This window comes from Coregonus lavaretus (genome assembly GCF_964263955.1).
Source record: "Coregonus lavaretus genome assembly, chromosome: 12".
Classification (NCBI taxonomy): Eukaryota; Metazoa; Chordata; class Actinopteri; order Salmoniformes; family Salmonidae; genus Coregonus; species Coregonus lavaretus.
In genome coordinates, this window is record NC_139999.1 from 53,922,405 (window position 1) to 53,941,188 (window position 18,784).

General features: G+C 41.9%; 1 protein-coding gene across 1 annotated transcript in view; it reads right to left on the reverse strand.

Moving 5' to 3' along the window:
* Positions 1–1,158: 1,158 nt before the first annotated feature.
* LOC311138369 (cadherin-22-like) overlaps positions 1,159–18,784 on the reverse strand; it is a 111,368-nt gene continuing 93,742 nt past the window's right edge. The window contains exons 9-11 of the mRNA XM_084173029.1: positions 13,219–13,336; positions 10,443–10,694; positions 1,159–2,907 (exon numbers count right to left, since the gene is read on the reverse strand). Of these exons, the coding sequence (XP_084029155.1) occupies positions 2,390–2,907; positions 10,443–10,694; positions 13,219–13,336 (888 nt within the window). The 3' untranslated portion in view covers positions 1,159–2,389. The remainder of the gene's footprint in view (positions 2,908–10,442; positions 10,695–13,218; positions 13,337–18,784) is intronic.

An 18,784-nucleotide genomic window follows, 5' to 3' on the forward strand; every position in this document is an offset into this window, starting at 1 on the left:
AGGATTGTTCTTTTAGATTTCAAATAAGGAGCACCAACTAAAGGTGTTAACCCTCCACATTTCTCAAAACAACTAGAGCACTGGGCCAGCCATTATTAAATAGCACCTGGGCCAGCACAGGTGAAACCCCTTCCCACTAATGAGATAGCAACAAGCACAGGTGTAACACATACTGACTAACGAGGTGACATCAATCGGTGCACCCTACGTGCTAACATGCTAAAAGTCCAACCTCAAAACATAAATGGCAAAACCAAAACCTGTAACACATGGGACCAACACTTTACATGTTAGTTTATATTTTTGTTCAGTATACTTCTGGCCAACAGTCAAGCCAAAGATTTGATTATCAGAATTATTTTTACTGATCTTGTTCAGGTTCAATATGACCTTGAAATAAATACATATTACAGGTCTCCGACTTGTCAACGTTTTGGAAGTGGATATTCAGCCAGGAGATTGTGATTAGTTTAAGGTAAAATAGGAATTGGTTAAGTTCAGGGTTAAGATTAGGATCAGGTTTACAATTAGGGTTATGTGTAGTGTTAGGATAAGGGTTAAGTTTAAGATTAGGGAAAGGGATCTGTCAGCTGAATGTAGACTGTCCAACGCTTTCCAATGTCCTGACTCAACACTCGAATATGAAAGTGAACTTTGAGCTCAACATGAACCTCCAACTCCTTTGAAGCATAACCAGAAGTGTTATGAGTGGGCCACCTTGGCCACCACCCCAGACCACAAAGATAAGACTGAACTCCATATGCTACAGTATCCTCAGGTGACCATGACAATTAAAGGGCTTGGGAGTAGGGAGATACTCTGAATTCCCTTAATCTGCATCTAGCGATCCTCTGCATTAATTAGACCTACAGATTCTGACTGTACTCTAGTGGAACCAAGCTACACAATTCACTTCCTGGATGCAGGATTATTGTTCCCTAAAAATAAACAATTATTTAGTAAGTGTCATCATACCATAATTATGAGGGTAGTTTCACTGTATTGGATCAACTATGATAAGATGAAACTGTATCCTAGCAATACTGTAGTGACTCTCAAACATTGACATAATAAGATAAGCTGTTATAATGATATTAGATCATAAGTATCTCAGTTCTTACAATGTGGAGAAAAAGCCATCAGTCTTTTTACAAAACATATCATTAAATATTTATTGATTTTATTTTCCATACATTTGCAAGTTTAAGATCAACATTAAATAGGTTCTGGATAGCGGGTGGAGGAATTCCATCTACTTATCCCTTATTCCTGTACCGGTCACCCCTTCACATATCCATCCACCCTGTAAAATAGACTCAAAAGAACAAAAGCAATCAAATCTTCCGAAATATAAAACAAGTTGGACACACACATACAAATACTGGAATGAACATGAACTTCTCAGGAAGAGTTGGCAAATACCCAACTCCATGAAACAAACACAGTCATTTCATACAGTATAGTGTTGAATCGCTTGTGCGGATTGTGCCTTATTGCCTTTTAAATGGCGGTGAAAAAGCAAAGCAAAAACCCAGTTAACACAATGTCCAACGTCCTTCATAACCCCTTAGAAATATTTACAATCCAGTGAAAGTCTCACCCTTTTCTTTTTAGTCACTCTCCGTCTTCCAGTCTTGTTGTTTATTTTACAAAAGTTTTCCTAAAAAATAAATACAAATATTTCCTAGACTGTAGTTGTCCGTGACCCAAATATCACCTTTGTGAAGTCCTCTGCTACATGCTTACACAGAAGCTCATCTCTCCTCAGGTTTTCACTTTAATAAATCTTTCTGTATCATTCTTCATTGATGTCCATTGTTACAAGTGGTGCGGTGATTATGGACAAAATAAATACATCAATACAAAGGAATAAATACATAAATATTTGTTCATAAATAAATACATATTTGTCACAGATAGTTTGCCTTGGCTTGGAAAAAACCCTTAACCCCCTGCTGAGTTTCATAACATTCACATTTCTCTGAATGTCCTCAGAGCGTCCACACTCACACAGCTAAAAATTGAACAGTCTTTGACTCCAGGCAGAAAATACCCAGAGACAAATGTAAAAGGTAATTGTATTGTAACCTGTGGCGCACCACTTATATTGTATTACGTCATACTCCTTTGTTCCTTATTGTAAAGGGAATAGTGAATGGATAACACCTCCTTTAATCCCACATTTAATCAGCCCACCCTTTACCATGAAGTTTCAACCTTTTCGAAGTAAGAATTTTTTTTTGACCAAATTGATTTCCAACACTGACTGGGATTCAGTTCTGTCGCTCTGAAGGAGTTGGACGAGGGCTTTTTAGGACAGTTTTGACACTGGGCTCTTGATACAGTGCTGGGGATGGAGGAGGAGAAAGGGTCTGGGCCGAGGACACCGCTAAGAGCCGTCTTCCTCAGGATGTCCCGTGGTGTAGTATCCAGCCAGCTGCCTGAAGCGCGGCCCCCAGTCGCTGAGGTAGGAGAAATCCTGCTCGGATGTGGTGGACAGGGTGTGGATGGAGCTGAGGGAGAGGGCCGGAGAGCTGGTTCCCTCGAAGGCGTACGTCTGGAATGAGTCGTAGGGCGGCACCGACAGGTCGGCGTCTGCCTGCTCCACCTTCTTGAGGATGTAGCCCTTGAAGAGGGAGAAGTCGGCCGTCCCGCCGTCACCACTCATCCGTCCCTGGAACCACTGGGGCAGCGTGCGTAGGTCAGGGCCCGACTCGGACGAGCCACTCTTGGCCTCTGGAAAGTCAAAGAGGTTGCGCAGGGTACTCATGTCGTAGGCCTGCGTATCCTGCTCGCCGCCGCCCTCGTCGTTGTACTTGATGACGTTGTCGCGCATGTCCTCCTCGTCCTCCGACATGCTCTGGCCCTTGCGGTGGCGCTTCAGGGTCAGGATTAGCAGCACCAGGACTGCAGAAGGTGGAGAAAGAGCATGGGATTAGGGATTAAGGGGTTTAGGGATCAGCCGCATCAACAGTGGAAGTCAGAGCCTATGAAGTGTGTCTGCACTGTGCAGAAGTTGTGAGCCAAAGCTCTGGATCATTATCTGGAGTTGCCAGTGAACATTTGGAGAAACTTTCAGAGAGTAGCTGGTAGAGAGTAATTTCACGTCATGAGGCGAAGACTAATGAATTATAAGAGTGAACATAAACATCTGCCCTTTTGTAAAGTTTCTCTCAAGCACAAAGGGGAATAACACAAGATGAATGAAGAATATTGGATTGTGAAAGTGGTGAGTGGCTAATAAAACATATTTTTTCTATTTATTAGGAAAAAGTTTGCCCTTTCCTTTTTCATCTCTGATTTTCCAACTTTGATTTCACACCAAAAAATACAGTTTAAATAATGAAGAGTAACATTTCCAATGCATAGGCATCGATTCTCCTCCGGTGCACGAAGCAAAATTCTTAATTGCTCAACCAGAAATATGTTTTCAAACGCTTAATAGAGGCTGATCTGTTCATCAATACTTATTCAAGTGAGACATGCTGCGGTAGAACCAGACAAAAAGTTACAGCAGAGCTCTACTGTGTTGGCCTCCACCAACAGAGGGTTTAATGACTGAAAAATTAAGTCTGAATTAAAAAGGAAAACAACTGAGATGGATCACTTAATAGTCTAATGAGGCGGAGAAAAAAAAAGCTGTATCCATCCCAATAAATCAATTAGGGCTTTAATCCAAGTTTACTTATATTAATGACTGCCTCCATGTCTGACTAGAAAACTTCCACTTAGCTGTAGCCCAATTGTCCAGACATATGGTTATTCCGGAGGGACTCCGATTGATTAATTAATTAATTATAACTTCCTGTCTACCACTTACCAAACTAAATGTCAGCGCTATGACAACACTAATTAAAAGTGTCTTAATCAAATGTGGAAATAAAAATATAATTATAATAACTATATGAATATTCAAACATTAATGTAGATCATTACTATTTTGAAGTAATATGACGATGAATATGTATATCACTACTATTACCATTACTATTATAATTGGGATTGAAGCCATTTCCGTTCCACGCGGCATGAGGTTGATATGCTATCACCTCCATCCTTGAACATTGACTAATCCTGCATGTGATGATGGCCATCAGGGGGCCAGCTCACTAACGACTTTCATTAACAGTGCCTTCAGTAAGTATTCACACCCCTTGATTTGTTCCACATTTTGTTGTAGTACAGACTGAATTTTAAATGGTTACATTGAGATTTTGTTTCACTGGCCTACAATAAATACCCCATATTGTCAAAGTGGAATTATGTTTTAGAAAGTTTTACAAAATAATTAAAAACGAAAAGCTGAAATGTCTTATGTCAATAAGTATTCATCCCCTTTTATATGGCAAGCCTAAATAAGTTCTGGAGTAAAAATGTGCTTAACAAGTCACATAATAAGTTGTACTGTGTGCAATTAGATTTTTTTATGACTACCTCATCTCTGTACCCCACACAATACAATTATCAATCGAGCAGTGGATTTCAAACACAGATTCAACCACAAAGACTCAGGAGGTTTTCCAATGCCTCGCAAAGCCACCTATTGGTAGATACAGACATTGAATATGCCTTTGAGCATGGTGAAGTTATTAATTACATTTTGGATGGAGTATCAATACACCCAGTCACTACAAAGATACAGGCGTCCTTCCTAACTCAGTTGCCGGAGAGGAAAGAAAGCACTCAGGGATTTCACCATGAGGCCAATGGTGACTTTAAAACAGTTACAGAGTTTAATGGCTGTGATTGGAGACAGCCGAGGATGGATCAACAACATTGTAGTTACTCCACAATACTAACCTAAATGGCAGAGTGAAAAGAAGGAAGCCTGTACAGAATACAAATATTCAAAAACATGTATCCTGTTGGCATTAAAGCACTAAAGTAAAACTAAAAAAAAATTGGCTAATAAATTATCTTTATGACATGAAACAAAGCATTATGTTTGGGGCAAATCCAACACTACACATCAGTGTGTACCCCTCTTCATGGGGGCGCAGGTAGCCTGGCGGGTGGAAGTGTTGGGCCAGTAACCGAAAGGTTGCTGGAGCTTTGGACCTGGAATGTTATTGCCACTGCAGTAATGTCCTTTTGTTTTCGGTTGGTTTGTTTGGAGAGGCTTTGCTGGTTTGAGGTCCAGGCAGTTTATTGGCAGCACCCTCCAATAAGTTGACTGTCTTTGTAAAGTAATTTGTATTTCTGAAATATATATTATTTATGTTAATTCAGTGGTTAACTGTTTATTTTCTATCACCAGAAGTACAGTATTTGTCACTTTTTGAACATGGTCAGCTGAATCTCTGTGAAGGCACTGTTGTATTTCAGAAAGCTATCTAGTGGAAGTAACAGATCTAAAGTCATTTTGGTGTACTCTTGTTAACGTGTGTTATTTATCTCTGTCAAATAAGCAAACCTAATCCTCTAAGCTTTAATCAACTTTGCTTGTTCTTTATCTGCCTCTATTCTGTTTCCCTTTAATAGGCCTAGAACCGGTCTAATACTTAGATGTTACAAATGTAATAAATTATGTATAATTTTGATAAGGTGTTGTCTGATCCATTGCATTGCTCAACTGTATACTCAACTCAAAAGGTGGCCCCTCACGAACATGTCTTATGTTCTGGTTGGTGTCCTCCTCATTAAACAGTAACTGGCGTAGTCTGGTAGTTTTAGCATTTTACCGGCAGGTGTTACTATAATATACCACAGTCATGTCTGCAAAAACAGAAAATACCAGGGGCGCAACTTTCACTGGGGACAAGGCACACCTGTTAATTGAAATGCATTCCAGGTGACTACCTCATGAAGCTGGTTGAGAGAATGCCAAAAGTGTGCCAAGCTGTCATCGAGGCAAAGGGTGGCTATATATTTTGATTTGTTTAACACTTTTTTTGGTTACTACATGATTCCATATGTGTTATTTCATAGTTTTGATGTCTTCACTATTATTCTACAATGTAGAACATAATACAAATAAAGAAAAACACTTGAATGAGTAGGTGTGTCCAAACTTTTGACTGGTACTGTATATATAAATAAAATAAAATGTTATTTGTCACATGCGCCAAATACCTTACACCTTACAGTGAAATGCTTACTTACAAGCCCTTAACCAATAATGCAGTTTTAAGACAAATAAGTGTTCAGTAAAAATTTGATAAGTAAAGAAAATAAAAATAATAATAATAATTAAAGAGCAGCAGTAAAACAACAATAGCGAGGCTAGGTACCGGTACATAGTCAATGTGCGGGGGCACAGGTTAGTTGAGGTAATTGAGGTAATATGTACATGTGGGTAGAGGTAAAGTGACTATACACAGATAATAAACAGATAGTACCACCAGGGGGAGCAATGCAAATAGTCCGGGTAGCCATTTGATTAGCTGTTAAGGAGTCTTATGGCTTGGGGGTAGAAGCTGTTAAGAAGCCTTTGGACATAGACATGGCGCTCCGGTACCGCTTGCCGTGCGGTAGCAGAGAGAACAGTCTATGACTAGGGTGGCTCGAGTCTTTGGCAATTTTTAGGGCATTCCTCTGACACCGCCTGGTATAGAGATCCTGGATGGCAGGAAGCTTGGCCCCAGTGATGTACTGGGCCATACGCACTACCCTCTGTAATGCCTTGAGCTCCTGGTGAATACTATAGTATACTACAGTCATGTTCGCAAAAACACTACAGTTAATACTATATACTACATTCATGTCCGCAAAAACACTACAGTAATTACTACAGTCATGCCCGCAAAAACACTACTGTAAATACTATAGTATATAAATATAGTAATACTACAGTATTTAGACCATAGTATACTATAGTATTTTTTTCATGTGGGTGAGCTGCAAATGTGTAACATGTTTGATGTTTGAACTAGGACAACAGTGGAAATACATTTTAAACTTGTTTAGTTATTCTCAACAAATTTCTAAATGCATTGTATCCAAATGTGTGGTTGTATTGTGTTATTAAATAGTCAAATAAAATCAATCACTCAAGGAATACTACAGTGTGGAGTATATTATTCTACAGTATACTACACAATTTTATAGTAAGCACTACACAATCGAGGGGGAACCTCAAAGGAAATTCCTGGCATGAGCTCCCCAAGGACAGCACGTTCAAATCAAAACAGCATCGACAAAGCTAGCAGGTAGCAGTAAAGCTAGCTTGGAGTCCCAATCGATCAAAAAATTATAAAGTAAGCACTACGTGATTGAGGGTTATAATAATAATAATAATAATATGCCATTTAGCAGACGCTTTTATCCAAAGCGACTTACAGTCATGCGTGCATACATTTTTTTTTTTGTGTATGGGTGGTCCCGGGGATCGAACCCACTACCTTGGCGTTACAAGCGCCGTGCTCTACCAGCTGAGCTACAGAGGACCAGTACAGTGTGTAGTATAGTATTCTACAGTATACTACAACGTTCTAAAGTAAGCACTACATGATCAAGGAATACTACTGTTTGTAGTATAGTATTCTACAGTATACTACAACATTCTATAGTAAGCACTACACGATCAAGGGGAATACTAGCAGTGTGTAGTATAGTATTACGTTTCTATCTTAGTGGAAATCAGAGGTAATACATTGGCTGCTTCATTCTTCTTAAAGATATATGAATTACATCTTTCAATGTTACTGTTATTCGCCGCGTTACAGCGACGGTAACATAACGCATCATATCCAAAGTCACATTTTGCATGTTATGCATGGTATAATGCACAGCCTGTGGTATGTCCGGCATACATATAGTACCTGCCCCGCCAACGTGTGGCTGCTCCTTTGTGTACAGAGTGTTCCGATAAGCAGTCCTGACAAGACGGCCAATTTACCCTTGGGCTGCGCCTAGCCGCACGAGCTCAGGAGTTCATCACAGCAGATGGGGCGTAATTGGAACGGATGTACGCATATGCCTCGCCGCGCCAAAATGGATTCATCACGTCACCCACTAAATGAACTGATGGAGGGATTGTTTGTTTGTTGCTAATTAGGCAGAGATGTGTTTTCATTTTGCTCATCATGCCACAATTGATCTAATAAGGTGCTCCGGCGCCTCCGGAGAGCTGGGTTCTCCCCCCCAACCACACTCACAAACACGTACAGATCAACGGGTGAGTTGGTGGGAGACATTTTGTTTGTGAGTTCTGTGTGTGTGTCTAGGCTCTGTGTGTGGTTCTATACTGTGTGTGTGTGTGTGTGTGTGTGTGTGTGTGTGTGTGTGAGTTTACGCTCTTTGTGTGTGTTCTGTGTGTGGGTGGATCGTTGGGAAGTCAAGGCCGACCCACAGGCAAGTTAGTTGTTTTGCTCCAATCCATCTCGCCCATTAACACATAAGGTGGCTGTTAACACAGCACTGTCCGTTCTCATTCCCTTGAGCTCAGCTCAGCTCTCTCGCAGCCCAGAACCTCCACTATAATTGGCAATACCTCAGTGGGCTTAGAGCTGCTTAGAGCTCTAGCCACTTAATATAGGTGTTGTTTCCATTTTCTGCCAATGAATATCAATCAGTCAATATTAATTTGTGTGTATCTGACATCACTTGAACTGCGATCAAATGGGTGCAAATCAGCCAAGGTATTGGCAGAATTACACTGCGAACAGTAAATGGGTATCAATGACAGATATCAATGTTTTTTTTCCATTTCAACTTAGGCTACTCACCACTTGCTTCACCAAACATACACCACATCATATTTAATATCTAATATTCCTCTAAACAATGGGCAATATTATGGACAGCTTGTTTTTGAAGACAGGAGCGTTACTGAGATAGCAGGGTTAGGATAAGTGCCATTTCAATTCAGTTAATTTAGGAAGTACAATGATATTCCATTTCCTACTGTTCCGCATTGAAATGCATTGGGGAAAACTGGAATTAAAATATCTGTTTAATTCCTGAATTGAAATGGAAATGACCCTTTGTGGTAGTACAGCTATAGTACCACCCAAAACACAGTACTTTTTAACGACTGCTTTTTATAGTTAAGCTTGCATGCTTCAGGTTTGTACATAATCATTTTGGTTGAGGGCCAAATAGGCTTTTAAAAACCCCAATGAATAAAATATTGGTGCCTTTTGAAGCTCACTACGCTTAAGTTAATGGAGACATTATATTAAAACCACCCTAAAAACAATACCCGATCCCTGATTCAGAGATACTGTATGACCCAAGGTCCATCCCAAATGGCACCCTGTTCTCTAGTGCACTACTTGACCAGAGCAATATGGGCCCTGGAATAGGGTGCCATTTGGGATGAAGCCCCAGCCTGTTTATCAGTCATTCAAAACAAACGAGATGTGAAACACAGGTTAGAAAAGTACGCAGAGGGGACCGAAAATAAACTGACGACGACGTACTCTGCTTACGTTTCAACCGCTGCCAAAAAAAAGAACGTTTTGCCAGTATTAACGAGGCAAGACTTTAAAGCTACTCCTGAAACTTCCAAAGATGACAATACAAAATCTTCTCTCGCCTAGCACTCCTGCTGAGAGTTGTGTGTGTGTGAATGCTAGTATCTGAGAATGTCTGGAAAACCTTGTCTATTTAAAGAGCGTTGTTCCAGGGGGACCTGAGTTCCAGGGGGGACCCCCCCCCTCCCTCTTTCTACTAGGCCTCCCACTCTCACCATTCAGCTCCCCCTCCCACCATATTTCAGGGAGCAGAGTGGTTTGATGTCATTCCTAAAGTCCAACGATTGTAAGTACTATCCACTTGGAGAAAAGCTCATGAAAGGGGGTTGAGAGTTGCCCGACTGCAACGTCACTCGTTGGACGAAAAATATGAAGAAAACAAATCATAGATACATGACATTCATGAATGAAGGATACAGCTGTAGAGGTAGACTGTACTTTGGTTTGACAGTCCCTCTATTGTATCATTCAATTTTTTTTGAATTATTCCCGTATACTCATATGTGCCACATACCTATAACTGTATTCCCTATACTTTATATATTTGTCTGCTTCTCTGCTGTTTTAAAACAAAAGCACTGTTCTGTGTCCTGATAGACCCCCGTCAGATCATCCAGAGCAGATGTCTTTCCTTTATTAATGCCAGTTGTAAACATAGTTAATCCCATGTTTACCGAAAAATCTGTATCCTTCAATTTCATCCTATCTCCAGATTGTCTTTACAGTTGACTTATTCCACCAGAGGGCCGTTTCATTAATTTGTGACTCAGTAAATAGAAAATAAATCCCAAAATTATTTTGCCCAAAAACTGTACAAGCAGACAAACAGATGGTTTGCAGACCTGGATTCCAATAACATTTGTTTTCCTTTCCAAATACTTTGAGCATTTGATTGCCTACAGTGCCAAAAGGATGGGGTTCCACTTTTAGGACTATTCTGTTGGTTATTTTATGCCAGGCAAGCTCAATCAAGCGCAGCTAAATTTGAAGGAACTCAGTTCCATTTTCACTTTGGTCCATGCTTACCTATGAGTATGAGCATGCAGACCAGTAGAGCTATGAGGGCCCCGGGACTGAGTGAGGCGCTAATGGCGTAGGCGGTGGCATTGCAGGACTGGATGGCGCCCTCCGGGTCACAGCCACACACGTGGATGGTCAGGGTGCCCGTGGAGCTCAGGGCGGGAGGCCCGCTATCCACTACCAGGATAGGCAGCAGGTAGACGTTCTGCTCGTGGCGGTTGAAGCCCGAGCGCTGGGTCCGGATTCCCGCAGTGTTGTCTGGAACATAGAGATACAATATTATACCAATGGCCTATGTCATACATAGACCTTCATAACTATCTGCTGTTGGCGGTTGAAGCCCAAGCGCTGGGTTCGAATCCCTGCAGGGTTATCTGTAACAGAGATATAATACTGTATATGAGATAATACTAGAGTGGTCATAGACCTTCATAACTAAGATGGCCGTCCTGTATAGTCATGTTGCCGGTATGCCAATGTCCATTTTGGTGTTCCAATTTTATAGTCTGGAAATCCCACACAGGCAGACGAGTCAGAGAACAAGATAATTCAGTATAAATAAATAAATGAGGTGCTACCTGAGAAATAGGTTTGCCTCTGCTCAGATATGTATTTGACGAGAAGCTGCCATGTGGGGAATCGTAGGTGGCTCGTTTCAGCTAGTTTTCTTTTGTTCTTAATACCATACATTGTTTTGAGGTGTTTTGACTGATGTCACGTCTATGATAATATGGCTAAAATTCGCTAGCTAGTTAACCAAGAACTGTAACCATCTATTCATCACACATTATTTTTAGTCAAATGAAACCAAGGGGAGAAAATGGGAGGATGCCAAATTTCAAATAAAACCTAACTGGTGCACAGCCTCTCGGGGAGACATAGACAATACATACAGCAGCAGGCTTTGACAAATATAGTCAGAATAGCTAGTATGGATGGACTTGTATATAAGACACTAGGCAATCCATCAGCGGAGGCATATATCACAGTCATCAATGCAGCTACAGCACTTCTCTGTCACAGGTAGGCAGTACACTCTTCCTATCACCATGGCTGTTTGTTTTGGAACTTTGCTGAGTATAATGTCTGTGACATTGTCCCTCTGACTTTTACTCGGCATCCTATTTCATAAGTATGCCTTTCTATCTCAAAAAGAGGCTGAATGGACAGAAGAGGGATGCAGTAATCTTAGGCTCTATCATTGTTGAATTGTTTATTTCCGAAACAGACATTTTGATAACCATTTATTTTTAAACACAGTACATGGCAGGTTGTTACCTTGAAATGGCTGGTTAAAATGGTAACTACCTAATAATTGCAATATTCCTTTCACTTTAATTTCATTGAGATTCATTGACACAAGCGTTGCTTTGTACCATTTGGTACCAAGTAGTTACCAATGGTGTTAAATTATTTGAGGTAAGTACCAGAAAGTATCCATACCATCTTAAACCCGTCGAAAATAAAGTGATTGATAAATAGGTGCATTGACAAGTGCGGTCTAAATATTGTATTTTATTTTATGAGGCGACAGGGGAATGTATAAGCTAATTGTGTGTGTTTTAATGGAGTGAAAGATTTACTGAACTGTTTTTATTGAATGTCATGTTAATTTACATTAATCAGATTAGTAAATGAACAATGACTTATTAACAGTAACAAAAACTGATAAGACAAAACAAAACACACTTATTTTATTTGCTTTATAACAAATTTCCCTAACCGGGACAATAAAGTAAGTAAAGCAAGTCACTTTTGCGATAACTGTAGATCTTTGCTTCTTCAATGGCGAAGATTGGCTTTGCAGACTTCCAAAAACAATGACTAAAAAGTTTTGTGGAATGAAAAAAATAGTGCCTGTTTGTCTTCATGTGTCATAGCTCGAATGAATGGAATGTGAAGCCGTGATGGTGAAAAGAGAAAGTGACACATCCAATCTGACAGGTTGACAAATGTGTCCATGAAACAGAAGTACAGTGGGGGAAAAAGGTGGGAGGATAAAAGGTCTGAGCCACAGTGTCTCTGTGTGAGAGCACACACCCTGCTGAGCACATAGTGTGTGTGTGTGTGTGTGTGTGTGTGTGTGTGTGTGTGTGTAAGTGTTTGTGTATGTTTGTGTGCTGCCAGCATATAGGTTTGACTGTGTGTATATACGTGTGTGATTGGTTCAATACATGTGCATTTGTGTGCTTGCCTGTGTCTCTGCGTGTATGCGTGAGTCTATATGTGTGTGTGGGCGGAGGGGTGAGTTGACTCATGCAGACGCTGAGCCCCGTGTTTCCCAGTACCCAGGCCCCTGCCCAGGCATGTGACTGTGCTACACCAGGCCACGCCACAGCCTCCTCTGACATTTCCCTGGCTCGCTCCTCTGACATTTTCACCATGTCAGATCAATCTTGATTTGGCCATGCGTCACATCCACTTAGGTACCCATCTCCAAAGAGGGATTTGCTTGCTAACATGTAATCCCGCTCCATGGAGTCAGTGTTTTGCAACAACAACAAAAAGATGCGAAGGAAAAAGGTTTGGGTCCGCTGCAAAGTCACCACTAGAATATGGATGTCCTTATGTGGTGTTTCATAATGTAGGGGCACTTACATTAAGCGGAACAGTATGTCCATATATACTGCATCATATACTGCATCAACACATACTATTCTAACTACACATATTTCACAGTACCCTCTGAGGCACGAGGATGTAGAGTATCGTCCTTCAACATTACCTTCAGTCGCTCTGTAACAGCTGTTTGACCTCTGACCTATAACGTTTGACCTCTTACCTTTGACATCCCACAGGGTGAAGTGGCGGTTGTTGGTGGCCTCTGGTGCCAGGGTGAAGTAGAATCGGTGGCCCGACTGCGGCTCGTCCCGATCCACCACGCTGATGGTGTGAATGAGCTGCCAGAGACGAAGGAAATCAAGACACGGGGATGACTTTACAGTGTGTAACACAAGCCACCATTCCTATCCCAGCCATCCCTTAACCTCAAGACAGCCCTGCAATGAAAATGCACACCTCCTCATTCTATTTCATTGAGGCCAGCATTGAAGCGCCGGTTGATAAATTATGTTTTCACATTTAATCAGTGTGCCACGGACTGATGAGTAGAGTAGCACATGGAGGGAAATATGGGGATCTTTATGGTTTCCCAAATTAGCTGCAGTTATTCAATTAAGTGACTATGTAAAACAACAGATGGGTCTCTTAATAGAGGGGAAGGGGGGATTTAAATAAAAGGGGACACTTCAGGCAATCCTCCTAAAATCCAACATTATACGATTGTCAACAGGCTCATCCAGTTCTGGATTTATTTCACTTGGGTAAGTCAGCAAAATCCAAATTAGAGGGACAATGCAGAATCTCTCAAGCAGTCTCATTCCTGATGTACAAAGTGGAAGAGGCATTGTCCTTCTGTCACTCCTCTCAAACACATAGAGCACACACACAGAGTAAAGGGGAATCCACACACACACATACACACGCGTGCATCTCTCGACGTTCACACACACACACACACACAGACACACACACACAGACAAATTGTTCTTGGACCGTTTGTGCTCAGAGAAAATAACCCCAGTCCTAACAGTGACACTTTTCAAGATTATGAAAGCTGAAGATTTGGAGAGTCGTGTGTGAGGACATGATTTCCTTGTCTGGGCTTAGAAATATTTTCTATAAGATGAGTCTTGTGGGAATAAATCAAGTAGTTTTAATATACACTGAGTGAAAAAAACATTAGTAACAACTGCTCTTTCTATGACATAGACTGACCAGGTGAATCCAGGTGAAAGCTATGATCCCTTATTGATGTCACTTGTGAAATCCACTTCAATCAATGCAGATGAAGGGGGGAGACAGGTTAAAGAAGGAATTTTAAGCCTTGGGACAATTGAGACATGGATGGTGTATGTGTGCCATTCAGAGGGTGAATGGGCAAGACAAAAGATTTAAGTGCCTTTGAACAGGGTATGTTAGCAGGTGCCAGGCGCTCCGGTTTGACTGTGTCAAGAACTGCAACGCTGCTGGGTTTTTAACACTCAACAGTTTCCCGTGTGTATCAAGAATGGTCCACCACCTAAAGGACATCCAGCCAACTTGACACAACTGTGGGAAGCATTGGAGTCAAACGGTTAGTTGGGCAGTATATCAAAGAGATTCTATCTAGCTACAGTATGTGGATACCCCTTCAAATGAGTGGATTCGGCTATTTCAGCCACACCCGTTGCTGACAGGTGTATAAAATCGAGCACACAGCCATGCAATCTCCATAGACAAACATTTGCAGTAGAATGGCCTTACTGGGCCTCCTGAGTGGAGCAGCGGTCTAAGACACTGCATCACAGTGCTAGAGGCGTCACTACAGACCCGGGTTATATCCCAGGCTGTATCACAACCGGCCGTGATAGGGAGTCCCATAGGGCGGCGCACAATCGCTCTAGCGACTCCTTGTGGCGGGCCGGGCGCCTGCAGGCTGACCTCGGTCGTCAGTTGAACAGTGTTTCCTCTGACACATTGGTGCGGCTAGCTTCCGGGTTAAGCAGGCGGGTGTTAAGAAGTCGATTTGGTGGGTCATGTTTCGGAGGACGCATGACTCGACCTTCGCCTCCCGAGCCATTTGGGGAGTTCCAGCGATGAGACAAGATTGAAATTGGGGAGAAAAAGAGGGTACATTTTTTAAATTAAAATAAGAATGGCCTTACTGAAGAGCTCAGTGACTTTCAACGTGGCACCGTCATTGGATGCCACCTTTCCAACAAGTCAGTTCGTCAGATTTCTGCCCTGCTAGAGCTGCCCCGGTCAACTATAAGTGCTGTTATTGTGAAGTGGAAATGTCTAGGAGCAACAACGGCTCAGCCATGAAGTGGTAGGTCACACAAGCTCACAGAACGGGACCGCCGAGTGCTGAAGCGCCTAGTTCCTAAAAATCGTCTGTTCTCGGTTGCAACCCTCACTGCCTCTGGAAGCAACGTCAGCACAAGAACTGTTAGTCGGGAGCTTCATGAAATGGGTTTCCATTGCCAAGCAGCCACACACTAGCCTAAGATCACCATGTGCAATGCCAAGCGTCGGCTGGAGTGGTGTAAAGCTTACTGCCATTGGACTCTGGAGCAGTGGAAACGCATTCTCTGGAGTGATTAATCATGCTTCACCATCTGGCAGTCCGACGGACGAATCTGGGTTTGGCGGATGCCAGGAGAACATTACCTGCCTGAATGCATAGTGGCAACTGTAAAGTTTGGTGGAGGAGGAATAATGGTCTGGAGCTGTTTTTCATGGTTCGGGCTAGGCCCTGTAGTTCCAGTGAAGGGTAATCTTAACGCTACAGCATACAGTGACATTCTAGACGATACTGTGCTTCCAACTTTGTGTCAACAGTTTGGGGAAGGCCCTTTCCTGTTTTAGCACGAAAATGCCCCCGTGCACAAAGCGAGGTGCATACAGAAATGGTTTGTCGAGGTCGGTGTGGAAGAACTTGACTGGCCTGCACAGAGCCCTGACCTCAACCCCATTGAACACCTTTGGGATGAATTGGAACGCCGACTGCGAGCCAGGTCTAATCGCCCAACATCAGTGCCCGACCTCACTATTGCTTTTGTGGCTGAATGGAAGCAAGTCGCAGCAATAATCTTCCAACATCTAGTGGAAAGCCTTCCCAGAAGAGTGGAGGCTGTTATAGCAGCAAAAGGGGGACCAACTCTATATTAACGCCAATGATTGTGGAATGAGATGTTCGACGATCAGGTGTCCACATACTTTTGGTCATGTAGTGTATTTTCCATAACCAAAAATATTGTTGTTTCAGCTGTTTGAAGCTGGTGTACAAAACCGAAAGTAAAAGACGCAAAAACAAAACTTAAGAAGGGAAGCATAGAAATAGCGCACATAGAACAGATGTACCGCTTCTTAGACTTGCTTTCAAGTAGAACGATAGATCTATAACTCAAATTTCGATTTGAATTTGGTCGGGTCGCCGAAAAAGTTACATATTGGCACTTTAAGGAAGGAAACATAAAATGTAGTATATTCTCCATGTATTATAATTATATTATATAGACAATATATCATTTTTATTTCATGAATTACATTCTGAACGTTGACCATTATTATATTTTTGTATCAGTTATTTATTTGTTTTTTTTGTATACATATATATTTTTTATTATAGCTACTATTTTTATTGTTGTCACTGTTGTTTTCATAATTGTGTTAATCACTTTGCTTTGGCAACATTGACCTTGTTATTCATTCCATTAAAACATATTGAATTTGAATTAGAGAGAGAAAGAGAGTGGGAGTTTATTGAGCAGCGTGAGCAGCTCCCTCAGGCACAATCACCTAATTAGATTTCTATCTAAGAGTCCCCCGTCTGACCCCTTAAATCTCAGACAGTCTTGGAAAGCAAGAGGGATAGATTTTCCCCAAACTAGTCCATCGTCTCTGGGGCCAGCCAGGGTAAATTTCCAGAGAGGGTGTCTTCCTTTCCCATTTGTGAAGGTAATCCACCACTTCAGTGGGTGAAATCGTCGCAAATTTGGTTCACAATCATTAGGGGGAGGTTAGAATGAAACAAAACATTATTTAAGTGAATACTTGTTAAATGACTCATTGTGCGAGACAAAGATCATGTTTTTTGGGGGACAACTTGTAGAGGGTTGTTGAATCAAGACATTGTCTGTGTGTGCTTGTCTGTCTTTCAGGATATATTTGCATGTTAATCAGCAAGAAATGGTTGAATGTGTGTGTGTGTGCGCATGTGCCAGTGTGTGTGTTTCAGAGGGCCCTCGCATTAGTCATCTCACTTGTACTGTCCCAGGGGAGGACTGAGCCCTGGTGATCTGTCGCGCTGACCCACTAGCTGGGCTTTGAGAAGGCTGTGTGGAGTTGACAGGCTCCTCTACCCGGGGCAATACTCAGTATTTGCCTCTCCACCCGGCCTTTTCCTTTTCCTTTTACACACGGTACTATATGATATCTGTCTATTTGCATCTAGTCTGGCAAATGCCACAGGGTCGATGAGGGGGATCGACAGAGGCCTGAGACTTGTTTTACGTGTCAATCCGAAAAGGGCAGACAAGGAGAATGTGCCAGATTTGGGGGTAGATCCAGAAATGGAAAGACACAGATGTTGAGGGGATGGAAATGTGGAGGAATTACGGAACAAGGAGGCTGTATCATGGTTTGAATGATTCAACATGTCACTTCTCATCATTACCTATAGCAAAAGATGGTACCGGAAATTGCAAGGATGCCTTCCTACGATCTCAAATCATTTTGAATAAGCAAGTGAACCACCACATCTCATCTACGAGAGAAATTAAGAGGTTTGAAATACTGGGTGATCCAGGATGAGCCTTCAAATATGTAAATTCTGAAGAAACCTACAGTGAACCCCAGGAAGAGTAGCTGCTGCATAAGGAACAGCAAATGGAGCTCCTAATAAACTAAATGTAAGCGACAACAGTTTGATGTAGCCTACATATCACCAATATGTTGCGTCAACCCCCGACTGTATTCAGAAAGCCATGCAGTTGAACGAGTCCCTTCATAGTGACCTAAAGGACAGACATAAACACCCGCAAATAAATAGCAGAAAAGCTATTTACCACATTGTGCGCCTGTGTCACACCACTGGCATGAACTGTGCTCCCGAGCTAAAGCTGCTTATCCTCTGTCGCCTAAGGTTGCATCCCAAATGGCACTCTATTCCCTACATAGTGCACTACTTTTGACCATGTGGCCTGGTCAAAAGTAGTGCACTACAAAGGGTATAGGGTACCATTTGGGACAGAACCCTAAGTCCTTTATTTACATCTGGACCATTTTCTTCGGCTGATTTATCTTGCCTTTAATCACAAACAAATACGCCATGTTGCCAGCTCCTCAAATGGGATCAAACTCAATACAGTTAAATGCTAATCTGATTTTCACCGCGGTGCCACCAAACTTGAACCCCAAAACTCACACACTGACAAGGCATGGGTGATAGGCACGCCATATACACACTTAATGAAAAGCCCCTAATGAGGTTGTGTGGGCCATATACTGAGCTGACAGATGCTGGGATGACAGAGTTCCTGGGCTGAAAGTGGAAATATGGTGGTGTGTGTTGATAGGCTTAAAATGATTATTTTGAGCAAATGAAGTGTCCACTGTGTTGGACTATGTAGACATCATATAGGATGCTAGTGCATCTTTTGTTATACCATGGTCAACCTGACTAGTACAGGAGAGGAAAAGAAAGTCGAAAAATGACTATCTAGAATGCAGACTCCAGGGTTCTGGCTTGGAGGTGAAAATACCCTACAACGTTTGCACAAGTGGAAACATTGCAACCAGGTATT